The sequence below is a fragment of the Periophthalmus magnuspinnatus genome, chromosome 1 (genome assembly GCF_009829125.3).
Source record: "Periophthalmus magnuspinnatus isolate fPerMag1 chromosome 1, fPerMag1.2.pri, whole genome shotgun sequence".
Classification (NCBI taxonomy): Eukaryota; Metazoa; Chordata; class Actinopteri; order Gobiiformes; family Gobiidae; genus Periophthalmus; species Periophthalmus magnuspinnatus.
In genome coordinates this window covers 10677220-10702549 of record NC_047126.1, presented here as the reverse complement: position 1 = coordinate 10702549, position 25330 = coordinate 10677220, and the positions used below count along the sequence as shown (strand labels likewise).

Sequence of the window (25330 nt, the reverse complement as noted above, 5' to 3'; positions counted from 1 at the left end):
AAATGGGCTTATTAAAACTAAACCAACGATCCAACAAACTCCAGGAAAGATACTGTTCTCTGATGAGTACCACGTGTCACTGTTCAGGTTAAAAAAGAAGAACACTGACACCTGCAATCACATTAAACATGGATAAAATGGACAAAATGTGTAGAGCTGTAGGAAATATCATGTATTGGACATGGTGACATTCTGTTGTATTTTACTGCTAATGTTAATGATGAACTGTCTTATTATGTAATTGTAATGAAATGTATATTTTTAATGTGTGTTCCACTGCAGATGGAAATTAATGAATTTGTACATGGTGATAGAATTTGATAGAATATAAAATACATTTATTATAAAAAAACAACAACATTTGAATATATTTTACACTTAATCTTTAATACACATAATATCATAAGCTCTCAGTCTTAGTTTCATAAGTAAACTCTTCCCTCTGTTATATCTTGATACAGTTCACTGGTGACCTCCACATAACGATCAGCTCGAATATCCAGGAAATACAGCTTTTCACTTGAGTTTTGAGGCTTGAATCCTTCTCGCTGCAATTTAGTTTTAGTTATTTTGAAGGTGCCTTTAAAAAAAAAGGAAATGAATAAAAAAGCAATGTTAAATATAAGCTATTGTCATCCCCTCAGAAGACCTCCAGAAACAAGCTTATGTATCAGTTGTCACAGTAAAAAAAACAACAACTGGATGTTGTACCTGTGGTTTCGACGACAGACATCAGACGAAGGAATTGTGGGCGTGCGTAAGAGGGTAGAGCCTTTTTTACATTGATTAAAAATGTATCCAGGTCAAATGAACCTCCTGTGTGACCAATTGCAGCCATACCAGCCTTTCCTTCCACACCTGTGAAAAAGCATGCACGAGTGATCTAGTACCAATAAAATTAATATATCTAAAAAATGTTTAGAACATTTGTGAGTTTTTTTTAAGTTAAAGGTGTACTATGGAACTTTTCTGAAGGAAGGTAGGCCACTTTCTTGTCCCCACTGAAGCGTTATTGCTTTTCCTAGAATGTTTCACAGCATGACATTAAACATATCTCTTTCTATACATATTTGTGCAATAACAATTAGCATAAACCCAATAATTCCATTTTGTTCAACAGACCAGGCAAAGCAATAACATCTCCATGAAGATGATTGTGCACCATCCTCCAGAAAAGGTACATTGTGCACCTTTCAAATGAATATAACATTACATAAATTACCCCACAATGTATTTGCACCTGTCAAGCAATCCTATACTTTAATTTCTACATATTTGTTACTCTTGTATACCTGGTACAGAGACTCCATAAACAGCAACATCAGCATGTCCCAGCAGAGAGCTCAGGACGCCCTCTACCTCTGTGGTCGAAACGTTTTCCCCTCGCCAACGAAATGTGTCTCCACTGCGATCCCTGAAATATATGTAGCCATAATCGTCCATCACCATTACATCACCTGCAAGACAAAAATACTTATATTTTTGTTTTGCTTTACAATATTGTTTTGACAAATTGGACATGCCTGAGATGTAAGCTGAGTCTCCCATCTTAAAAACATTATGGGCTATTTTCTTATTGGTCGAATCCTTATCGACATATCCATCAAATCTCCTCAGTGGATCTGTGTTGTTAATGCGTCCAACTAACATGCCGGGTTGACCTGTGGAAAAAACAAACGCTCCATCTTAAAACGGGACAACACAAAAAACATACCAATGGATTTCTCCTATTTATATTGTTAGATGCTGTGGGTTATTGGAGTCTAAGTATTTTCAAGGTGGTTTAAGCTACAACCTAAACAAAGGCCATCTAAAATAGCACAGACAATCACTCACTGTCAGGTGTTTCTCTAATTATATCTAATTCTCTAATGGATAGTTTAGACCTATTAACCAACGTGTGCATATCTTTGGACACAAGACACCAATGCTCTCCTTGTTGAAAATACACAAGATTTTGTTACCGGGCTGACAAGGCACACAAAGCCCCTGTTTATCCCTGAGCATCTCTCCATTCTCCTGGATCCGCATCAGTCTTACAGGGTAAAAACTGGGCAAAATACGGCTGTTGAACCCACACGCTCCAGGCTAAACAAAGCCAAAGACTTTACTTTACAAATCGTATTGCTGCTATTGTAATTTCTGTAATTTACTTTAACCAATTACCTTTCCGTCTATATTTATGAGGCTGCAATTACATTCTGTTGCACCATAAAACTCCCCAATTTTAGTGATTTTAAACCTCCGGACAAATTCCTCCCACACAGACTGTCGGAGGCCGTTTCCAAAGGCGACGCGGACTTGGTGCTGAGCCTCAGACTGTCGAACCGGCTGAGCGACCAGGTACCGGCAAATCTCTCCTATGTAAAGGATAACCTACACAAATAAGCCAGGGTCAGATAATGATAAACACTTAAAATATATAGAGTTAGAGTTTGATTTTCACGGTGCATTGATGTTTGACACAGTCATCCCAGAAGCGGCTGGCAGAAAACTTCCTCCTCATTACAATAGTCATACCGAAGAGCAAACACTGACCTATTCCCATTATAGTCCCTGCGTACACACATATTTTCAGGCTTTGTTAGTTAGTAATCATGATCACGCACAGTACGTAGAATATAGTGAAGTGGCTTACCTGCAGAGTGATAGAGAGGCAGGCAATTGTAGAGTCTGTCAGAGCTTTTTAAACCAAAAGAGTGAAAACCAAAAGCAGAGATTCGGAAATACCTTGAACATAACAAAACACCAAATGAACAAATCCAACTTACATTTCATCATCTTACGTCTTAGTATTGTACAGATTACAGATGTATCACAATCGGCCTTTAAACGTCATTAGAAAATTCAAACAAACAAATAATTTCATAAGTTTAAATGTATTAATACACCCACCGACTGTGTACCACTACAGCAGCTTTAGGCATTCCTGTTGTCCCTGAAGTGTAGATGTAGAACAACACGTCTGCACAGAGAAATATTTCCAGGAAATGTTATTAAATAATGATTAAAAACCTTTGTTCAGCAGGGCAGTATGCACCACCATTCCTGAAATATTTCTATCACCATAACTTCTGGACGTGTGACAGGTCTTACAAGCAAAGACTTGAGAAGCTTCACTTAGGAATGCCAGGTCATTACACAGTCATAACAATGCACAAAAGACAACAAATTACCTATTTCAAATGAAAGTAAAAAGATGAAATACATGTTACTACTATAAATCAGAGTTTATGAAGCAAAGATGATCATAGGTTTGGTATTGTCTGATTCAATGTGTGAAAAGACGTAACATCTGGCCACATATCTACTGCAGGAGAAGACTTGTAACCTGCGTGTTGCAATCAGCCTATTAATATAACATAGAGCTGTGTTTCTCAAAACATTGGTGCAGAGGGCTCTTTTAGTGTCACACAGCAGCACTTTGAGCTTCACATCCAAAATTGTTTCATTATTAGACTAAGAGCCAGTTGTCCAGGAGTATGGGTCATTTAAGTTCTCATTTAGACCAAATTTGTTCCATATTGGTTTAGATTCAGAAATGTAAGTTTTTATATAAAGACATGGTCTGGTCTGAATACAGAGAGAGACCAGTTTAAATATAAGGTTGTACTGTACTTTCTCTGTATCTTTGTTGGCTCTACTTTATGCCTATTGTTTCCTTACCATTGCTGTATTCTTATTCTTATTATGGTTGGTAAGTTTTTCTTCCTGTTGCAATTTAGAAATGCCTCATGTTACTTATAGTAATACTGTGTACCTAAATTATTGTCAGTGACCTTTTGCTGCATGTATTGTCACAAATTGAATGAATCTATGTGTATGTATGTGTGTATGTATGCATGTGTGTGTATATATATGATATATATGTGTATATATACATATATAATGGCTTACACTTTTAATGCCCTTTACAGGCTTGTCAAAGCCTCTCAAAGCGCTACACTATAGTCATTATTCATTCATTTCCACACTTAGTGATGGTAAGCTACTATTGTAGCCACAGCTGCCCTGGGGCAGACTGAAGGAAGCGAGGCTGCCAATCTGCGCCATCGGCCCCTCCGACCACCACCAACCATTCACGCACACACCACTTTCATATATGTAATATATATGTGTGTATATGGTATGTATGCGTGTGTATATATGTATATATTTATATATATATATAACAAATCATTTAATTTATGTCCTAATGGAAGATAGTGGTGGGATTTAATAAGTTTTCTTCTTCCCCCTCCTTTTCAAGCTTAAATAGGGGAAAAAAATTGTAAAATGTCCATTAAGTGTACTTGATACATGTGCTCAAAATAAATTAATTAATTAAATTAAATGAACATAGAGGTTAGCAGGTGAGACCATCCAGCTACAGGCAGCAAAACAATAACATTATTACATAACTATCTTGAATGAAATTCCATTTGTGAGGTGATTCTTTGTGTCCAAAATTGAAAAAGCCCAAACTAGAAGAGCTTACTGTTAAAGTCCTTCTTGAGGGAGTAGTTGGGTTTGTGTTTCGGTGATCGGGTCAACAGCTCGTCCAAGTTGTGAATGTGGAGACTTTTTATCTCTTTTTGCTCTTGTCCACAGCAGAATAAAAGGATGTCAGGCTCCAAAGAGCTGCTCACCTCCTGCAAAGCTACAAAAGAACATTAAATGATGACAACAGATGAAGGATTTGATTTGTTTTGTGCTTTTCAAGACAGTGTGAATGATGGAGACTGCTGACACATGCCACCACCTCTTTAACCATCTATGTTCATGTAGACTTTTGAACAAGCCCTTTTTGTAATATCGTGTTTTATCTCTATATTGATATTTGTCTACAACTTACCCTTGTTTTATGTATGCAGTGTATAAATGTACCATACCACAAATTCACCTCAAGAAAAATAAATGAATTGAATATTTCTACCATCCGCTAGCTCTGTCCCAAACACCAGCGCTTTGGCCCCTGACACGCTGACACAGTGCAGCAGAGGGTCCTGTCGGAGGTTAGAGTTGATAAAAGCCGCCTCCACTCCGACCATGGCCAGCCCCAACCACAGAGGCACCACAGCGGGACAACTCTCCAAAAACAAGGCCACCACGTCCCCCTCCCTCCAGCCCTGCCCCAAAGCCCAGTGAGCCACAGCATAACACTCCTCCAGCAGCACACCGAAAGTCCAACTCTATCAGAAATATAAGAAAATATTATGTAAATAAAATAAAAATATATAGTTATACATATAGTAAATTACTGGGAAGAATATGACTGCAGTAAAATAAATAATCTGTTATTTTTTATGTTTAATTGTTTCAATGATAAATCGTGGTATATTTGATATTTTTGGAACAAGATCAAATCAAAAGCTCAAATATGAATAGAACTAAGAAACACACAAAAATTCTAGACGCCTTGTCTAGAATGAGCAAGAATTTGGTAAGAATTTGTGTCAAAATAGGCACAGGAACTTAATGTGAAATTGTCAACAAGTTTGCACCATTTATATTTTCTTCCCCTTTACTTGCGGTCAGTGGTGGTTTATTTCAAAAGATGAGTGTGAAATGAGTGTATTACCTCTCCTGTGGGCTCGTAGATGAGGGCAGTTTTGTTGGGATGCTTCACTGCCGTCTGAATGAACAGTTCAGGGACTGTGTGTTTGCTCTGGAGGTGATGGTAAATGGACTTCTTCACTTTTAGTATGACAAACAGACACCTGTGGAATAGTGTGGGATTTTTTTTGTGTTTTTTTTTTCTTTTTTTTTCTTTTTTTCTGTACAATCTTCATTTATTTAAGTTTCTAGTAGTGTTTGCCCAAGTTTTAGTAGGCCCATGAAGTAGCTTAGATCTAAAATGTTACCCTTTTCCTGTTTTTATTTGTAAGTTCCCAGTAGAATCCTTATCTGATTTCAAGTATTGTTTACCATTGGGCAAGTGTGTGCCTTACTACAAGAGAACCAACCATAAAGAAAGCCTCATTTAAATGCAGTTTCAAATAGGCCTAGTAAAAATACACCAATACTTTGTCATAGTTCCCAGCTGAGCTAAGCCTTCTTAACCTACCTGAGATCTCTTCTGATGGTGGACATAGCCACATAGATGTACCCCCTGGAGCTGCTCGAAGCCAGACAGAGCCCGAGCCCCACCAACCCGGTCCAAAACCCGGGGACACCGAAAACAGCAACCACGACAATAATAGCAATGCACAGCACGACAGCCGCCTTCAGACCCATCCTGCTGCAGAGCCAATGTGAGATCTAACTTCTCCTCCTGTTAAAACAATGACAGAAACAACCCTACTGAGATATTAGGACCCGGGGCAGAGCAGAGAGGGCGGGAGTTGGACTGAGCGTCTCTGTGAGCAAGTTACAGCTTACGATCTGTCATCTGCGTCACTTGGCTCCTCACACGTGTAGTCAGGAATAACACAGGACTACAATAACGTGATACGATGGTTTCATGATGGAAATCACGCAGTCATACACCTCCAACTGTGGTCCTTTTTATAAAACCCAGGGTGATTCTAGGCTTCCAGGTTTAGGGGTTCACCTCGGGAGATACCAGGGCCGTGCACGCGGGCCAAAAATACGTGCTCCAGCACGTCGCACCCTCTGTATTAACCATCTCTCTCTATGTCTTTACACCAGTCTGTCTCTTTAGTGATAGACTGATATGATTGTTTGAGTCAAGTCCTGCTTTGTAGTTTATGGCCTATTGTTTACTATTGTCTAAACTAGGCTACTACTACTACTACTACTACTACTACTACTACTACTACCACTACTGCTACTACTACTACTACTACTACTACTACTACTACTACTACTACTACTACTACTGTATTAAAGTATATTCTAAACTTAAAAGAATAAGTGTAAGAAAGTATGTGCCTCTTCGGTCCAGTTGTTTTTTCCTCTGTGGTTGAATTTGCTTGAATGGACATGTGTGAGTGAATGATGACTGTGTTATTGTCATCAGGGGGTTTCATTATGTCAGAGTCTAACCTGGAATCGCATTCAATGTTTTTGGATCATTTTCTTTGCATTTTTATGCTGTCAGTCAGTAAATAGGTAGTAGGTTTAATATACATACTCATTAAAATATATCCAAATGTTGCTACCTAATATAAATAATAAAATAAAAATATTTAATCTAATTTGTCGATAAATGAAAGAACTTTGAATGCACTGTTAGATTTAACAAGGGCCAGAGATTTATGGAAAAGTCCAAACTCAATAAGTGAATACAGTTTGAAATAGATTTTAAAAATTGGCATTTATGTAGGCCTATGTAATGCTTTGTTAACAATCTAATACTATTAATAATAAAAGTAGCAAACATAATTTCCTTAACTGATAAATTTGCAAAATGAATCACTTGAGAGTGAATCCAAAAAACTTGTACAGAATCACACATAAAAATCTATTGATCCAAATCCTGTGTCAACATCCATTTTAAATCTCCAAAACTGCATTACTTGGATGAATCTTGTTTATGATTTAAAATTTCATTTATTTTGTTTTAAAGGGGAGGGGGAAAGTCAAATATTTGCATCTTTTTAATCTGTTCTTTTTTAAAATCTCTTTTTAGTCAGTGACATAATAATTAAGGAAGCACCTTCTTATAAATTTGATATTACACTAAAGGTTCCTCATGACAGGGCTCACTGCGCTCACCTGTGCAGACAGACCCAGGGTCACCTGCGCAGACAGACCCAGGGTCACCTGCGCAGACAGACCCAGGCTCACCTGTGCAGACAGATGCAGGCTCACCTGTGTAGATAGAGGTGGGAGGAGATGCAGTGCTGATTTTCTCAGATGAACACAGCAGCTCTGTAGCACCCACTCATACAAATATACATGATCAGAGCACTTTTTTGCCTAATTCCTTTTACTGTCACAGAAACTGCTAGGCCGGAGATTGGTCGCATTCACACCGCACTGATCCGCTCCATTGTGCCGGTGGAGCCGCTCCGAGAACCTCCTGTTTCGAGCGCTCTCAGAGCGGCCCTTTACTGCGGTCCAGAGCGCGACTGTTTAGTTCACACCGGCCCAAGCACCGCTCCAGGACGTTGACCTCAATACTGGCAATGTGAAAACGACCTGGGCCATAGAGCGATCTCAAACCAATGCATTTAAATGTTTCAGTTGCTGATACCGCTGCAAAACACGAGACGTTTCAGCACATGTCAAGTCTGTCAGGGTGGATTCACACCAAAAAAGTGCTAAAGTTCAGGTTCTTGATACATTTACAATTGACACTTGCATGTACTTGCTAAAAAAAAAAAGCTTTATTAAACATCTGTGTAATCGCTCTGTGAGGAAAAACAGTACCAAGCATACAACAAAAAGTACAAAAATAGGCTCATATACCTTTGTAGAAGTTTTTACATTCACAAGATACTTCATAAGGCATTAAGCTTTTCACAATGTCATAACAATAATATATATACACATGTAGAAAGTGGTGCACACATCCAGAAGAAAGTTGGAAAATATAAGGCAATATAAAACTTGATTGACAAAAAAACAATAGCTATAAAAGATGTAGTTTAAGAAATATATTACAGTTCTAGCTTTATACAATGTGTAAACTGCTTTGCATTGTAACAGTAAGGCTGGTGTCAAGTTTTCAGACAGAAAAAGTGCAGCAAAATAAATCAAAAGCTCCCAACGACAAGTAGAAGTTCTGATACAGTTTCTACAGACAGACAGTATGTGCACGCTGTAAATAAATGTGATAAGAAACAAGGAATTTAACTGGATAAACACTACGGGTCAAACAGGAAGGCCATTCCCTTGTAATCATCTAAACAGGTCTTATTTTTGCTTGTGGTCACTAAAATGTTACAGATAATTGAATAAAGCAAAGCTGCAATTCCCAAAATGCAACATTTATGAAAGATGGAGAGCCATAAGTGACAAAGAAAACACTTATTTTGTTGTTTAAAACTCAGCCAATAGTTTCCCAAGTTTAAGAGGCATTCATTCATTTGATGGTGGTAATCTACTATTGAGGCCACAGCTGCCCTGGGGTAAACCGAAGCTGCCGATCTGTGCCATCGGCCCCTCCGCCCACCACAAATCACACACACGCACACTACATTCATACTTGGCAAGGTGGGTGAAGTGTCTTGCCTAAGGACACAACAGCACTTTGCACTAGAACCACTGCTGCTTCACTGTGGCACCTGGTCCATCCCTGCGTAGCTTCCCAGATCACACGAGATCAGGAATTAACAAGGTGGTATGCCCACAATACATACATAATGTAAAACACATACAGCAAGCACAACAACAAAAACAACAACACTTTCAATACATTGCTATAGACTTTGTTAAAAAATAAATAGAAGAATTTTCTCCCTCTAAAACTAGTACAGCTTATGCTTATGTAGACTGTCCACTATGGAGCTCATATTATATCAAACAGGGACATTCTGTAGTCATTACCGTTTGGCTTCTACTTCACTAAGAAAAATTACATTTAACAAACTTAAGCAAAGATTCAGACAAAAAGTATTTTTCAGTCAAAATAATGTCTTTGAAACCTAGTACTACCAAATAACTGTCTAAGCTATTTATTTGTTGGGTTTACAAATCCCAGGAAATAAGCAGCTAATACACACTTGTCCTTTTTAGACGTTTGCAGACATATATAACACCATGGGATCCCAAATCCAGTTCAGGACTCTCTGCATTATAGCAACACTTTAACAGTAAATAATAATAATGACTGAAGTTGTAAAGAGGTGTTTCTGGAGCCTGAGAAGTCTTGCTCGTCAGATTTGTGACTCTCCTGTGATCTGGGCGCTCCGAGACCCCTACATAAAGACACAAAAGACGTCAATAGAATATTCACCCAGGAAACTGTGGTTGTCCTTATATTAACACATTTACTAACTATGTCATTCTGACCTGTGATTGTGATTGGCTGCTGGAAGGATTTGTGCTGCTGAGTAAGTCTGAGTATCTTTTCTTCTCTGATATGCAGATACATGAGAGGATGCGTGCATACTCATCTCGTACCTGCAGAGGGCGCCAACAGAACAAAATTAAGAGGATTACAGCAGAAGAGACCTGAGAGGCTTTGTGCAAATTACACTGAACAAAACAAGTACTTTTTAAGGTTTTATAAAAGTAACATTTATGGCATATGCACAGTCCTGATCTATGTTACCATATATACACATTATTTATTAGGTTTTGCTTAAGAAACAGTAACAAAGTAGTAATTTGTTCCTTCATAGAGTAAGTATATACTATCTTGCAAACCCTCTAGGCCAGTGATCCCCCCCTACGGACCATTACTGTTAAATAGGGTGTTTTAGGGACTGGTGGAAAGGTGTAGGGTCTGTAATAAAAATGTTTTCAACCCCAAACCCTATTTTAAATGTTTTTAATACCTATTTTTACTGTTTACCGGGTTAATTTGCACTGTATTCTCAGTACAGAGCACTTAAATATAGTGGTTGAATATAAGAAAGAAGTAAATTCCTTTTAAAAGCTGTATAATATTTTCCTCTAGGGCCCAGATGGTCCACAGCCTGGTTAGGGATCTCTGTTCTGAGCAATATCTGTCTATTTCTCACTACTTAAATAAACAATCATCATTTTGCTCCACAGGATGCCTAAGATTTAGTTTTTCTCTACACCAGTTTAAAGTCTGTTCACAATCTCTTACCTGTTTAGACAATAAGCAGTGCATGAGGAACACCAGCGCCCCCTGCAGCCCGTTGAGGATAGTGAAAATATACGCCACAGCTGAGTTGGCGGCGTTTTCAAACATAAAGGCCCCAAACACCCACATGAGACCAAGTATACACATCTGGGCAATGGCTGTCACTGTGAATGCTCTGCAGAAGAGAGGAGGCAATGGAAAAGAAGATAAGAAACACAAAATATTAGCAGGACTCCAGACGTTCGTATGACTCAGCACATGGAAACTCCCTTAGAAAACTTTTAAAGCCAAGATAAGATCCTGAAAAGGCCCTGTGTAATGTGTGCCTTCAGTTACTGTGGACTGATTTACTGTTTGAGGGAGAGTATTTTAAGTAATATTCTTCATACCCTGTTTTCTGTCTTTTTCACACACAAAAACTGACAAACAAATGTATTATAGGCCTAAAAACTAATACCCATTGATTCACAGTGTAGTATTTACTGATGTAACGTTGCTTTGGTGATAATTCAAAGGGAGTCCGCCAAATGTTTGTCTTTAATGATATGTTTGTACTTTACGCTCAGAATGTTCAACAGTTTGGGAGTAAACAGTAATCTCAATGGAGACAAGCCGGTAACAACAACAAATCACAGGTCAAGTTAATGCCAAACTGTGGAACATCCCTGGCAATGCAATAACATCTCCATGGACGAACGCACCTGACTGACTCCCTTCCAGAAAGCTAACAGTGCTCCATAATCAAATTACTTAAGTTAAACCCATATTAAACTATTTTCTGATCTATATTATAATGCTGTTTCCTCATCAAAAACAGACCTGGAGTTATGTTTTGTTTCATTCACCACAGTTTAACACATAAACCCATCTTATTTAGTTCTTCTCTCATACTGAACTGTGTGAATGAAGCAAAACACAACTCCAGGTCTGTTTTTGAGGAGGTAATAACATTATAACATGGCTTAAAGCTCAAGAGAGGGACCTTTAATTTCAATTATACAGATGGATGGACAAAGCTTTTGATTGGATAAACTGGCAAACTTGATTCTGGTCGCTAACCAATTTACTAAAGAAGAAGATCGAATTTATTACCCTATATAGTTACAAATGTAAAGATGAATCTATGCAGCACATTTTAGACAAACCACATTCACAACCCTTTGATTTGTTCCAAAATGATGACGTGCATAGTGACTGTAAACTGTAATTATTCAAAGAAGCATTTTTAAGACATTAGGCCAGATAATACATTCTTTGAAAGCCTGAAGACTGAAAAATTGCATCATTCTCTTTGTTCAGTAAGTGTGTTATCTTGTATGTTATTAATCTGAAGCCTTTAAGACGGATGCCAATGGTAGATGATAATGAGCGTCCAAAAAAATCTCTAGAAGCTGAAATCAATGGCGCCTTGTCTAAACTAAACCAAAGAGTGTCATGGACTGGTGGCATTGGAGGAAAAATGAGTCCTTACATAAGAAAACATTCCTTACATTTTGGTCCAGTTTCTTTCCATTTTAATATTTTCCAATTCCCCGAGCTGCCACTAACTGACGTACTTAGAGCGTGACAAGTGTGATTAAAAGCTACAGGGAGTCTGTCAAGATAAAAACACCTAAACTCACCTAATTTTATGAAGTTTGGACAGGTCTGGGTTGAGACTGGCGAACTTCTGAGCCAATTTCCACACAGTAACGATGAAGAATAAGACGTTCATGATGATTATGGCGCACACTGGGCCAAAGAAGCTCCAAATTAGTCCATCTTTCAGGGACAACCAGCAGCTAGAAAGTAGAAACACATGCTTTTCAGTACACTGAGTTTACATCACCGCTCTGGAGATAGCTTGTGTGACTGATGGTGTAATGAGATACCACACTGACCACTTATACAACTACCGCTACTAACCATTTAAGAGGCCACAATGGCACACATGGATAAGGGGTCTTAAAATTCAAACTCAATTAAAACGGTAGAGAGATACTTGTGTTTTTAATGTGCACTACTTAACTCAGATATCAGCTCGTCTGCAGGGAGTGTTCCACAGTATCATATTAAACTAATCTATTTTGTTTTTATCCAATTACGCAGGTTTGCATTGCTCAAAAAATACGGATCCTTGCTGCAAAACAAGCCCATCTTTCTACAGATCTGACCTGTAATTCTAAACAAAACAATGATATCTCCATGTACACAGGCGGGTGACACCAGAAAGGTTATAATGTGCACCTTCAAGTTGAAACCAGAAGTTTACATATGCTATAAAAAGACACATGCGCTTTTTTTTCTCACTTCTGGTTTCAACTCTATCTCTTCATATACATCAGCTTTATTCTGTTGTAATACTGGAGTGATTTCCAGTTATGGCAGGTTACAGTGAAATGCAGTCAGTTTGTTGCAGGAAGTGCACACATTTACCTATAACAAACACACACACATTGTTGATAAAATGGTGGCCAAATGAAACAGCAGTAACAGTTTCCATATAATAGTCTGCACTTATTTTATGTTTCCCAAATCAGATTTAACCAGGTTTATATTGAGTTCAAGGCTGTAAGGCTTTGGAGGCAACAGGTTTGAGACCCCTGGTACATCTGCTATTACTAAGAAATGACAAACTCAACAAGAAGCCTTCTGTAAGATTAAAAGGTCAAAATAAACTACTTTACTGCACAGTAACAGTCTGTGTCTTCCCTCAGTCATCCTGGTGTGAGCCACAGTAAAAGAAAAACTCACTTCTCTCAACTGGACAAAAAGTTTTTTCAGTGAAGATGTTTGGCTGCTCATCCAAGTGGCTTCTTTAGTTCTGGTCAGATGCTGGTGGACACTGCTTTATATTTGTCTGAAGGGAGCAGCTGACTGCAGTGAAACTAACACACCGCTCGTGTTAATAAGTGTTAGCTTCCAGTGTCCAGTATCCAGTTGACAGAACCAAATTTTTCTTTTACAATGGCACAATAACAGAAATGCCATAGTAAACAAGTGTAACCATGACAAATACAAAGTCATTACCAGGAAACTCAGATTAGATCGTATTTTTGAGCATGGCTTCACAATGATTTTATATTTTGCAGTCTGCTTCACCACATCCATCTCTCAACATGCTGAAGCGTTTATTGATTCGTAAACATCTAGTTCTAATTTGTAAATACAATTAGATTTGGCCCATGTACTAATCAGTGTGTACTATATATACACGGGTAATAGTTTGTTTTTGAAAATGGCCTGTTTTTTCTAATATCATGGATTTTTTATACTCACTACTGGTCCGTGCCGTATCCCTCGGGTCTAATGATGGCAGACATTGTGACAAGAGCGAGGGGCGCCCCATAACCAAAGGTGTAGAGGTAAAGAGGTCGCAGTGTGGCGTTAAAAACAAGGACCACCATCCGGTACAGCTGCACTCCCTCCAACAACATCCATGTGAAGACCCCCAGGAAGAAGTAATGGAGCAGACCGGCGACAAACCGGCAGCCACCCTGAGATATAAAAACAAGATACAGCACATACCGAATTAAAAACACAAGATTACAGTACTTGCATTATTACTCTCATTATTACAGTTTTAATTTAACTTTTATGGGCAAAACTAAACAACTTTTACTTTATTTTATTTGATCTTAGACTTGCAAATGTTTTGGTAGGCTCATAGTTTACTCAATCGTGTGTTTCTTTTGTAACTTCTTGTCATTAACTACCACACGGCAACAGTGGCTCAGTTGGTAGAGTGTTTATCCACTGATCTGAAGGTTGGAGGTTGTCATTGTTTCCTTGGGCAAGACACTTAACTCGCTGGTGTGTTAATGGGTGACTGGTTTCTTGATGTAAAGTACTCTGAGTGCCTTGAAGGTGGAAAAGTCGGACAATTTACAGTCTGTGCCTCAAAAATATTGCATTCTGGAGTGGGGATCTTCAGTGGTTTTAAAGTTTCATTTACTATATCTAATTATGTTTCTACTTCTGCAGGATATTGTTTTTCCCATTTATGAATATTTGCAGTATCTCTAGAGTAAATCAAGTTAATGTGATAATAAAAAGTCTTCAGGGAAAATTCATAATGTTACAAGAAATACTTAAAATAAACCAAATGACCTCACCTGCACCTACAAACCTTGACCCTCCCGCCCTCCCTCCTCCCATATCTCGTCTATAAATACATTAGTTTTTACAATCCTGTTATAGCTACAGCGTATCAGTGGAGATCATCATGATGAAGTTATAATGCAGATAATTGTAGACTTAATTACCAGCCAGTGCACGGAATATATCTGTATTACATTACAACAGTTATAAAAGGTTAATATTCAACCACAGCATTTATTTATCTCATTTCTTCATTCACTCTGCTATAGGAAGTCTGACATATTAGGGTCAGTTCCCTTGTTTTGGCTGGTAAACGGAAGCGCATACAAAGGAGGCGCGTTTAAGAGGAAGAGGAAACGGATTAGGAAGCTCAAATAGCCAAATAGTAGTTCATAAAGTGGCTGAAGCTGGGCAAACATGTTAATGAGACGTGATATAGTGAGCAGTAAACTTTTAAGCTTGATAACTATGTCTTCTGTCCTGAAGTGAGGAGGTTTGCACGTGTATTGTCTTTGTCGAATACCACATGTTTTACGGGTGGTTGGTGCGACTTTAATGTTTATTTTAACAGCTAAAAGGGTGACGTCCGCCCCTCTAAACATACCACTGGTTTAGTCTGTGAGATGCCAGCGAGGAAGACCAGGTCAGCGATGAAGAGGCAGATGCAGAGGTGCAGATGGATGGTGGTCCGTGTCCCTTTTATGGAGTGACAGCACGAGAATGTGAAGATGCAAAGGATCAAACACACGAGAGAGATGACCAGGCAGATCTTTGTCACCAGCTGGAGGCCAAATGTGTGCTGGGGGAAAACAACAGCAGAATTAAGATGGACACGGTACAATGCAAATGTCTGGATCATTAATAAACAATAATAAACCACACACAGTTTTAAAGAAGAAGACAAATAAAATATAACAAGACTGGCTCATAGAAGTACTAATAAAATGCTATGTGTGCCTTTTATGTACTGGTACTTCACAGAAAAATGCTATTTTCCACTGAACTTCAAAACTCTTATCTCACAATTCTACACTTATTTGTTATTTCTTACTTGTATTCTTTTAATTAAACAATACTAATATGTTCGGCCTATGTCAAAATGGTTGCAAGTCTTAGATCAAAACCATAATCCAGGTTGAGAAGTTTCATTTTCTTCCAATCTTTAAAAAGTTTTAAACACTTGTTAACAGCATTTGTTGCATCAAATTGACTAAAACATTTGCATCGTTCTCTATAAACGTTTAAAGATGGAAAAAGTAGTTAGCGGTTTTATTCTAAATACAGTCACAGCTGCCTCACACATGAAGCAGAAACAAGCTGTCCTCTCGCTCCTCGCCTTTGCTTTGTTCATTACCGCGTTTGTCTGTTTACTGTTTGGTGAGGACTAATGGATTTATGAGGACCGTTTCATGGAGAACAGACGCCTGCTGCTGATGGAAAATAGAGAAGCACCAGCAGTGACAGTTTAGACCACAGAACCGCAGTGATGAGTAGGTAAAGTTTGAAGTCTTTCAGCAGTTTAAAATGAGGAGTTAAGTGGTGTCCAGATCAATACATAACATAGAGTAGAACCAGCCGATTAAAAAAAAGCAAAGTTACAACAGTTTCTCAGCTCTAGTTTCAGCTGACTAGTTACAGCAGAGGGTGACAGAGGGTTTGCAATGCTCTGAGCCCGGGGATCAGGAGATAACTTGGAAGATACCATTTTTAAACTAAGACATTGTATTTGAATCTATTGTAATTGATAGAGTATGTCAGCAAAATCTATATTTAACTGAAACTACGTTGACTAATATAATAAACTCTTCAAATAAATACAAATAAACTGCTTTTAATGCAAACGTTTTTGTTCAGTCCATGACATTTTTATTTTGTTTGTTCATTTAGACTGGGGTAAATCTGAAGTGGAAGACAATACTGTTACTTAAGTAAAAGTACAGATACAGTACAGAGCAAAAATAAATAAATAAATAAAAAAATACACCTTCAGGCTTTTCAACAGGTCACAAACAGTAATAAAATTTAAGTTTAATTTTCAGTCCTTTCAAAAGTATTTAAGTAAAGTACAGGTACCTAAAATTTGTACTGTACTACTACTTTTACTTTGTTACCTTCCACCACTGGGGCTAATCAATATACATGCTAGTTTTATTATTTACTATTATTTTTATTTATTACTATAAATGGTATTTTTTTTAAGAACACTGGTACTGCATGTGAAAAGTTACACAATTTGATGGAGCAGTATTTTCTGAACCTAATCTGTAATTGGTTGCATGTTTGGTGTCATCAATAATCACTTAAAAACTTCAATGCTGTATCATTTCTTGAGTGACTCTCCACTGGGGCCCTTACCTCCATAGGATACAGGGCCATGAGGACGGCGAAGCTGCTCAGATGCTCACAGCGACAGACTGTGTATGTGGCATTAGACTTGTGTTCCCTGCAGCCATCTGTGGACCAGGTCCCTCTCTCACTCCAGTACACACACTTATACTTCAGCACTTCAGACGCCTCATTGGCCTGTCAAGCAACATGGGAAAGCCCAAAAGATAAGACATCTAAACCACACATACAGCTTATCAAATCTATGGTCTACAGTTATCTGCGTGTGAAAATGACCTTAATATGTTTGAGTGTGATGTAGACCGGGTGGCTCAGGTTTTGAGTGGAAGGGTTGGACACAACAACAGAGGCCACTTTAGAGTTGATCTGAAACGTTGGATCTGTTTTGCCTTCTTCCTGTTCTTTGAGCTCATCAAAAGATTGTTTCACATATTTGTCTAAGTTTTTATAACTCAACAGTGCGGCCATGGCAAACCCTGAAAAGCACAAATCATTTTTACAAAACATTTGAAAACACTTCCAAAAAAAAAGTGCCAAAATAATAAAGACATACCAGGATAAGGGCCTGTCCCAGATGCTGCGGCCCAGTCCATATCCAGTCGTGCATTTTCATTGATCAGACTCACTGCTCCAGTTGGTCGGGTGTCGCCCCTCTGCACTGCGATCTCAGCATCTGTACATATGTTTATTTTAGACAATAATTATTTATTTTCCTTTCAGAATCCCATTATAAATGCACCACTACCAAAACAAGGTACAAGACAAGGTTTAACTGATTGTTTGGGGAGATATTTACAGTAAATAATTTAAACTCCTTAGGACATATGATATATTTCACTTTTTATATTTTCTGACAATTTTTGCTTCTTTTTATCGTATGCCAACAATCAATACTGCTGTCAAAAATCAATAACAATGTTAAGATCATCCTGCATAAGTTGTCAAGAGATTTAAATGAGTAAAGTTGGGGTAATCCCCACCTGTCTCTGTGGTCTCTATCTTGTTGGTCTTCTGCTTCAGCTGTGGGCCAATAAACCTAATGGAGTCCTCCACCGTATGCAGCAGGTCGGTCACGTCCTCGCCCCTGTCCAGTGGCTGCATGGGCGACAGGAGTGCCTCTGCGGCGGTGAAAAATTTCTGTCTCAAAAAAAGATAACCAGTAAAACACAAGTCCATTTGTGCATCTGCGAGTGTGTTTTATAAGTGCTTTTGTAACCTCCAGTAGCGCCTCTCCATTAGCCTTCCCCTCATCAGGCACTGTAGAGGTGGACAGAGCCAAACAGCTGTTCCTCATCATGGAGAAAATGGCTGCCAGGCCGCTAAGTGACGGAGAGGGAGACTGCGAAAAGCAAAATAGAATAAGGTTCAATTATACTGACCGTAAAGTTGGTTTAGTGCGTCACTGGTTCTAAGAAACTGCGCTTAGAGCAAAGACAAGATGTTATTATAGTTAACATCAAACAATTTGGAAAGTGAAAGTATTTCTGTAGACCATTTCAAAGCAACACACTACTTAATAGATTCAGAGCCAAAAGAGTCAAATATTTAAGAGTCTGCAGAAAAACTGTTTAAAGCATTTCCTATAAAACAAATCTACAGTATTAGATTATTCTAACCAACACAATTATGTAGCTTTGGGTCTTTGGCTGGGTCAACTCTGACAAGGCCAATTTATTCCCAGGTTGAAGAAAATTCTGTCTCACATACATTTACACTGAGCAATTTAAAGTCACTGATTCACCTAACACATGAAGGCACTTTGATAATGGGACTTGCTGCTCTATAGTATGTTATGCATGCATATAACTTACAGTTTCTGGTGCATTGAAGCTCTCACAGTCCAATTCTGTAAAAATAATAATAATGCATCAGTGAGATTACATTACAGCTCTCTGGTGTCTGCTGCAAGCGTGTGAGATAACATCAGTGAATGGAAATAAATGTCTTATTGTGTGGAACAGCATGAAAATGATATTTAGATTCATCGCAGACGGCACTGTTAATGTCAAGGTTGAGGCAAAAAAGATGAAGAGATAAATTATGGAACTATGCCAGAAAGAACAGATTAAGAATGTTATCAACAAAATTAAAATACTACCACTTTAATACAAAGAAAGGTTTAAGTTAGATAGACCTTATGTTGAAATAAAGCCAGAGAAACAAATGCAAGAAAGTCCTGGAGTAAATGCTATTTCCACAAAATAAATAAATAAATATATGTCAAATATATCAGGGCCCATATCACAAAATGATCAGATTATAAGATTACATTTTTAACAGTGATCTTAATTGCTTAGTTTTGCATCTAACTAAAATGTAACTAAAGTGTGGCCCAAATATAATATATACATTTTAGATAAAGGATTGAACCTGAGCACGGAGTCCTCCACTTCCCATAGTTTGTGTAGCCTTGTGGACACTTGCACCAGTAACTCCCATTCAGATTCTCACAATACCCATTGCCACAGATGTCTTCTTGTTTTAGTTTGGCATCTGCACATTCATCAATATCTGTAAGTAAAATATAAAGACGCAGAGACTGAAGTTACAATGGTACAATGTTACGTCAATGGAAATGGGTTTGAGGTTACATGATACTAATCTCTTTCACTGGCCTCTTAAAGTTAAAAAGGATGTTTGCTCTGGTTTTAGTTGGTCATTTTCAATATAGCTCAGTTTTTGGTACTCACAACACAAATTTTTCACAGCTTTTTCCAGACTTTACAAGACCTGTTATGAGTCAGGTTAAATATCCATCTGTTATTTCAAAAGAAAAGATCTTCGTTCAAAGTTTTATTACCCATTTACATGAAGAAACTAGCTGAGGTAGGTAGCTATAATTATTGCAAAAAACAAACAAAAAAAATGCATTGAAAAGGGATAATCTGTTATGTAATATAGATCTGATCTCTGTTACTTATTTAAGATTATGAAGTAATGGCAAACCTGGAGACAAACAAAAGCACAGCTGCTGACAGTTCATTTATGGAAACATCTTACTCTACAAATAGTATTTGAATCAACAGTGTGAAACAATGGCACTGAAGGGGCCGTCCACAGAAGGTTTCTTCAGAGGGAAAATACACAAAAAATATTTACAATATTGTTAATTATTATCTGATAAAAAGAGCATAATCATTATCAGATATAAATATCGGAGTAATTATACTGCATTTACATGGTTGCATAACTTTAGAACACTATGAATAATGTGAAATCCCCTAATCCTGTTTTACTCATTATATGTCACCAAGCATTTGATGTCAGATGACAAAAGATTGCCATATAAGCCCATATAATTTATTTATTAATTCTTATGTAGATCATGCAGAACAGGGTCTCCAACTTTTTTCCTCCAGTGAGCTACCGTTACAAAATGAAAGCTACAAATTTTAACAGTTTGCGATATTGAGATATAAATATAAGAGCCACGGCAGGCCTTAGATGGGTACAGTTAGATGCCTTTAAAACATAAACCATTATCCATTTATTAGTGCACAAAGTTACTGCATCAAAATCCACATTTAAAATGGTAAAAGGCATTTGAACAATCAAATCTGAGTTATTCAGCACAACACATTTATTCCATAAATCCCATGATGAGCTTTTTAGAAGGGGGTGGAGAGCTACTGGTAGCTCCCAAGCTAAAGGTTGGAGATCCCTGATGTAGAATCATATATTCTTAGGAACTTTTTAGGTAGGATTGGTTAATTTACAAATAATGTAGAAGTGACCTTGTTTAAATCAAATTGAAGCTCATTATACATGGTCCACCTCCAACTATGAAGAAGCCTGTTTAGATTTCATAATGGACCAATATAGATAGTCCAGAATAAGTTGGTTGAATATACAGAATTTGAGTGACTTTCTTGCACAGTGGTTTCTTTTAAATTAACTTTTTCATTTGTGCAAGTTTCTTTGAGAATAAAAATGAGCAGACCCACCTACACACACCCCCTGTGGAAGATCCGTGGTGTCATTGACGTATCCAGAACGGCAGGTGCAGTTGTAGCCTCCAATGTTGTTCATACAAGTGGCACCAAATCCACATGTCCCTGAAAGTTCTGTGCACTCATTGATATCTGCCCCAAAAGAAAGACTCTTTAGTGAGTATCAAGAAAACAACATTGGTTTATCTAATATTTAGAGCAATATCACTTTACCTTCACAGTGTCCCTCGTGGTTAAAATTCTGCCTCCCTTTGCGTTCTCGGTATCCTCTCAAGCACTGGCAATAGTAGCTACCATTTGTGTTAAAGCACTGTGAATGCTGTGGACATGGATTGTCAACAACACATTCATTGTAATCTAAAAAAACAAAAAAATAATAAAATCATATCTATCAAACACAAGTCTTATCAGAGTTAAGAAAGCACTATTTATGTTTTATTATTTATGTTAATTTTAAAATAGGTCCATTAGTTCAAGATTGACCTTTGCTATAATTAAGGAAAATTGAAAAAAGTTTTTGTTCAGAGAATTTCCTAAAATTATATGAGCAATGTTTGTTCATTACCGATGCAGCGATTTCTTTGTGAGACAAATCCATCTCGACAGCTAGTGATGGATTTTGCCACCACGCACATAACCCCTAGAAAACACACAAACAGTATATTATTATATATAATTCTGCTTGAGGAACATGCAGAGGTCATATTTATCATCATGTAGGCTAAATGTCTAACTGTTTACCCCTGTTTATAGTAGACAGACAACTTTCTGCAGATGCATCAAGAGTTCCTGTCTTTTTCACACCTTGTTTAGGCGCCATAAACCAAGGGGCCCCGTCTGAAGACAATTGGGTCATAAGCTAAGCAGAAGTTTCACCTTTTCTATTTTTAAAGAAAAAAATCATGTGTTCTAAATGCAACATATGAATTATCAAAGCATTAAAACTAGCATACATGAAGCTGTAGAGCCTTTAAAAAGCTGGTGTTTAAATGAGATGGTAAACTCAGACCGAGCGCATCCTCAAATGAGTTCACTTAGTCAGTCTATATACGCAAACAAGGAACAGATATTTATGTATATGCTGATTTCGCTTATCACATCTTAGGTCTTCTTGTTTTTAGATCACTGAAGCGTCAAACAAATGTCTCTTCAAATCAGTAGGTTAATTTGCAAATTCAGTCATAACCGACCACAATGTGTATTGGGACTGGAACCAAACCAGTTTTGAACCCTGTGCCCTCTGTCCCTGCAGATTTATCCCAAACCACTGATTTGTCCCAGTTTTCACAAGAAATGTCCTAGGTGTCCCTATTTTTGACAAATTTGATATCCACCAATAGTAAAGTTGGGCGTAAATTGTCATTTGTTTAGGAAAAAATACTGAAAAAACATGCTTGAAGCTGACCAGAACACAAAAATATGTGATCAGTTGTACTAAGTGAAATCACTCAGATTAAACTGGCTCACAACAAGATATGTGAATAAGTCATGAATGGACTCAGTACATAATAATATCGATTCATTCATATATAGACTATGTCACGAACCGTTTACCTTTACAATATTAAAATACCAGAGAGCTACAGTAACAGCAATTGCTTTGGGGACCCCCTGGATTCTCTCTCGCCCCTCCAGACACTTCAGGACCAGGCCACAGGTTGGAAAGTATTGATTTACATTTTTTAATAGATTACACCTATGCGAAAGGACATTACTGCTCCATTCTTTTCAGTTATGCAAAACAGTGCAGTACAAATGCAGTTTTTCTTCCCAAGAGATATTGTTTAGCTTTTCTGTGTTGAATTCTTGTGTCTGACCCCTAAAAGCCTATAGTTTACACTCACAATGTACACATGTTACTATAGGGGTAGACACAACCCCATATAGAGTGAGATAAACGGTTCTCAAGTCTGAGCGTTTGCCTGCCTTAGTCATGACAATAGAGCCTCTGTTAGAGTTTCTCCTTATTATGGCCACAGACAGCAGTGAGAGAGACAGTGTGACCAGCAATGACTTTATGACTAAAAACCTCAAAATACAGACAGCGTGACTTTGTACCACGCTCATCTGATTTTCGATGGCCAAGTAACATCCAAAGTTGTTTCCTTTCCAAATGATTGGTCGAAACAGAAATGGAGAAGTTACGATAACATGCTGATCCAATATGGCTTGTGCAATATTGAGTTTTTTTTTGTCTGTTGGTGTTCGCCCAGGTCTACAAGGGTGCAAAACAGTGCATTTCAACCCCAGTTAACAATGTTTGCACCCTTTTTTTCAGGCGCCTTAAATAATACTCCTTAATGGAAGTATATTACGTTTGCACCACTTTCAAACTTGAATATTCCTTCCATCAGTTTGATCTGCACCCGAGCATGTCTAGGCCTACTGGTTTTCACATCCAAAAATAACCTATTTTTCGAAACATAAAACGATTCAGTATTTAGTATTTCATGTGATGACCACATAATGAGTGGGCTGTTGTGTGGTTAAAGCTATCTGTGTCCCGGGTTATGTAATGTTCGGGTATTTTGCAGATTTATAAAAGAAACTAAAATGTTCTGTTTTAAATTTTTCACTTTCATGTTTGAATTTACATTTACAGAAACAATTATGCACAGGAACAAAACCACAAAGACACTGAAAGATGTTTTTTCTTCTTCTTCTTTTAAACCAGATCCTTTATTAACTGATTTTTTTTTTTTATTGAAATCTGACCTTGTTCCATTTAAGAATTAGCCTATTAAATGATTCACCATCCCACACAGCAGCCAGTCTAAACAAGTTTATTCACTAGTCTGTCCCAAACTCAACTCACATTTGCCTACTGTACAGAAATGAACCTACATTATTAGTATAGTATAGTTAATATAGTATATATAGTATAGATAACAACACTAGTGACACTTCCTCTGAAATTAATTACTGTATTTTTTCCATTAACCAGGAATCTCCTTATTGGACACCTTTGAGTTTCACTTTTACATGTTTTTTTCTTTTTTTTTTCTTATGGTGTTTTTTTTACGCTCTTCTTCACACATACAATATAACAATGGTTTAAGTGGTTTGTAGTGGCCCATATCTGAGTACCAAGTTGTCCTCACTCTGACCAATGTCCATGCATCACTATAACATCACAACACCATTTATTCTCACTGTGACTTCCCCACAAGCTTCCAGTTTACCCATTGTGGTCTAGTGGTCACATCTCCCCCAGACATTCATTTCATAGCTGTGTGTAAGCTGTAAACACACGTGGTGCTCCTCAAACACCCTAAGCTCTATTCATTGTTCCTGTATTTTATCTAGATTCTGAGAGGAAGATGTTAAAGAAAACTTACCAAGTAGAAGCAACTCCTTTCCACACTTCATGTCCAGGAATGTGGGGTGAAGACTGAAGCTGTAGTCCTTGGTAAGAGTATAGATCTCAGTAGAAGCAAAAATCCACACGCAAGTTCTGAAGTTTTGAAAATTGTTGAGAAGAAACGTAGAGAAGATATCCTCTCCTATTGCATGACAGGGTAAATGTGGAGTGAACTTTCCTGTAGCCAAAGCACTCTCTCATGGTGCACGCCTCTCTCTTTCTCTCTCTCCTCCCCCTCCCTTGCTCCTCCAGCTAACAACTCACACACTCCTTTCTCAGTCTTCTGTTACTTCTCAGATGGCCTTGTCTTTCTCAGTCTTTTGCAGTTTTTTGTTTTTTTTTTCACTTCCCTTTTTTTCCCCTCTGGATTTCCACAGTATACTACTGACTGGCGTTACTTATATCTCCCTTTCTTTCTCTCTTTCTCTCTTCTTCTCTCTCTCTCTGTCTCTCAACAGCCCCCTTCTTGTATAAAGCTTTCACTGGAGAGTTCCCTCCTCGCTTCAGTGGGCTCTATTTCAGGAGCTATTCACCACGCTCTCATGAGAGACTGAAGGGGAGCAGAGTTTTAGGAGGGGGGGGAGAGACAGAGAGAGAGAGCGAAAGAGAAAGGGGGGTGGGGATAGGGAGTGAGGGCCTTGATGACGAACAGATCATCTAAACAGCTGCCGGGTCGTTTGAGCTTTGCCAGTAAGTCACCAGACATCCGTTCCAAGTCTCCACCAACTCCAATAATGCATTACACTAAGCCCTACCCCTGTGCCCCAGCCCCTTTAGCCTAATTCAAGTTTATTTAACTCCCCAAAGGCAACACTGAGGAAATGCATACTCACTTCTGTCCCATGAGTAACAGGCTGCTTGGGTTTAAAAAATAAAATGTAACAGACACATACTTTTACATGTCTATTTGTATATCTATTTGTATCCATA

At 38.0% G+C, this 25330-nt stretch overlaps 2 protein-coding genes across 2 annotated transcripts; both read right to left on the bottom strand.

Annotated features, from left to right (window-relative positions):
• Positions 1-312: 312 nt before the first annotated feature.
• On the bottom strand, positions 313-6284 carry LOC117372558 (long-chain fatty acid transport protein 1-like). Its single transcript, XM_055225288.1, has 13 exons — positions 6047-6284; positions 5561-5699; positions 4916-5171; positions 4478-4639; positions 2896-2965; positions 2639-2730; positions 2447-2556; positions 2167-2376; positions 1965-2088; positions 1524-1661; positions 1293-1457; positions 712-858; positions 313-580 (listed from the first exon to the last, which is right to left on the bottom strand). Exons 1-13 carry the CDS (start codon positions 6214-6216, stop codon positions 423-425), a joined length of 1941 nt encoding a protein of 646 aa, XP_055081263.1. The 5' UTR covers positions 6217-6284; the 3' UTR covers positions 313-422.
• A 1968-nt stretch (positions 6285-8252) lies between these two features.
• On the bottom strand, positions 8253-24635 carry LOC117378139 (putative adhesion G protein-coupled receptor E4P). The gene is made up of 17 exons (XM_033974718.2): positions 24378-24635; positions 21605-21679; positions 21253-21396; positions 21034-21171; positions 19460-19600; positions 18901-18935; positions 18306-18428; positions 18070-18226; positions 17643-17762; positions 17366-17565; positions 17099-17266; positions 15348-15542; positions 13922-14139; positions 12286-12444; positions 10667-10838; positions 9901-10011; positions 8253-9806 (listed from the first exon to the last, which is right to left on the bottom strand). Exons 1-17 carry the CDS (start codon positions 24406-24408, stop codon positions 9765-9767), a joined length of 2229 nt encoding a protein of 742 aa, XP_033830609.1. The 5' UTR covers positions 24409-24635; the 3' UTR covers positions 8253-9764.
• Between the last annotated feature and the right edge of the window lie 695 nt (positions 24636-25330).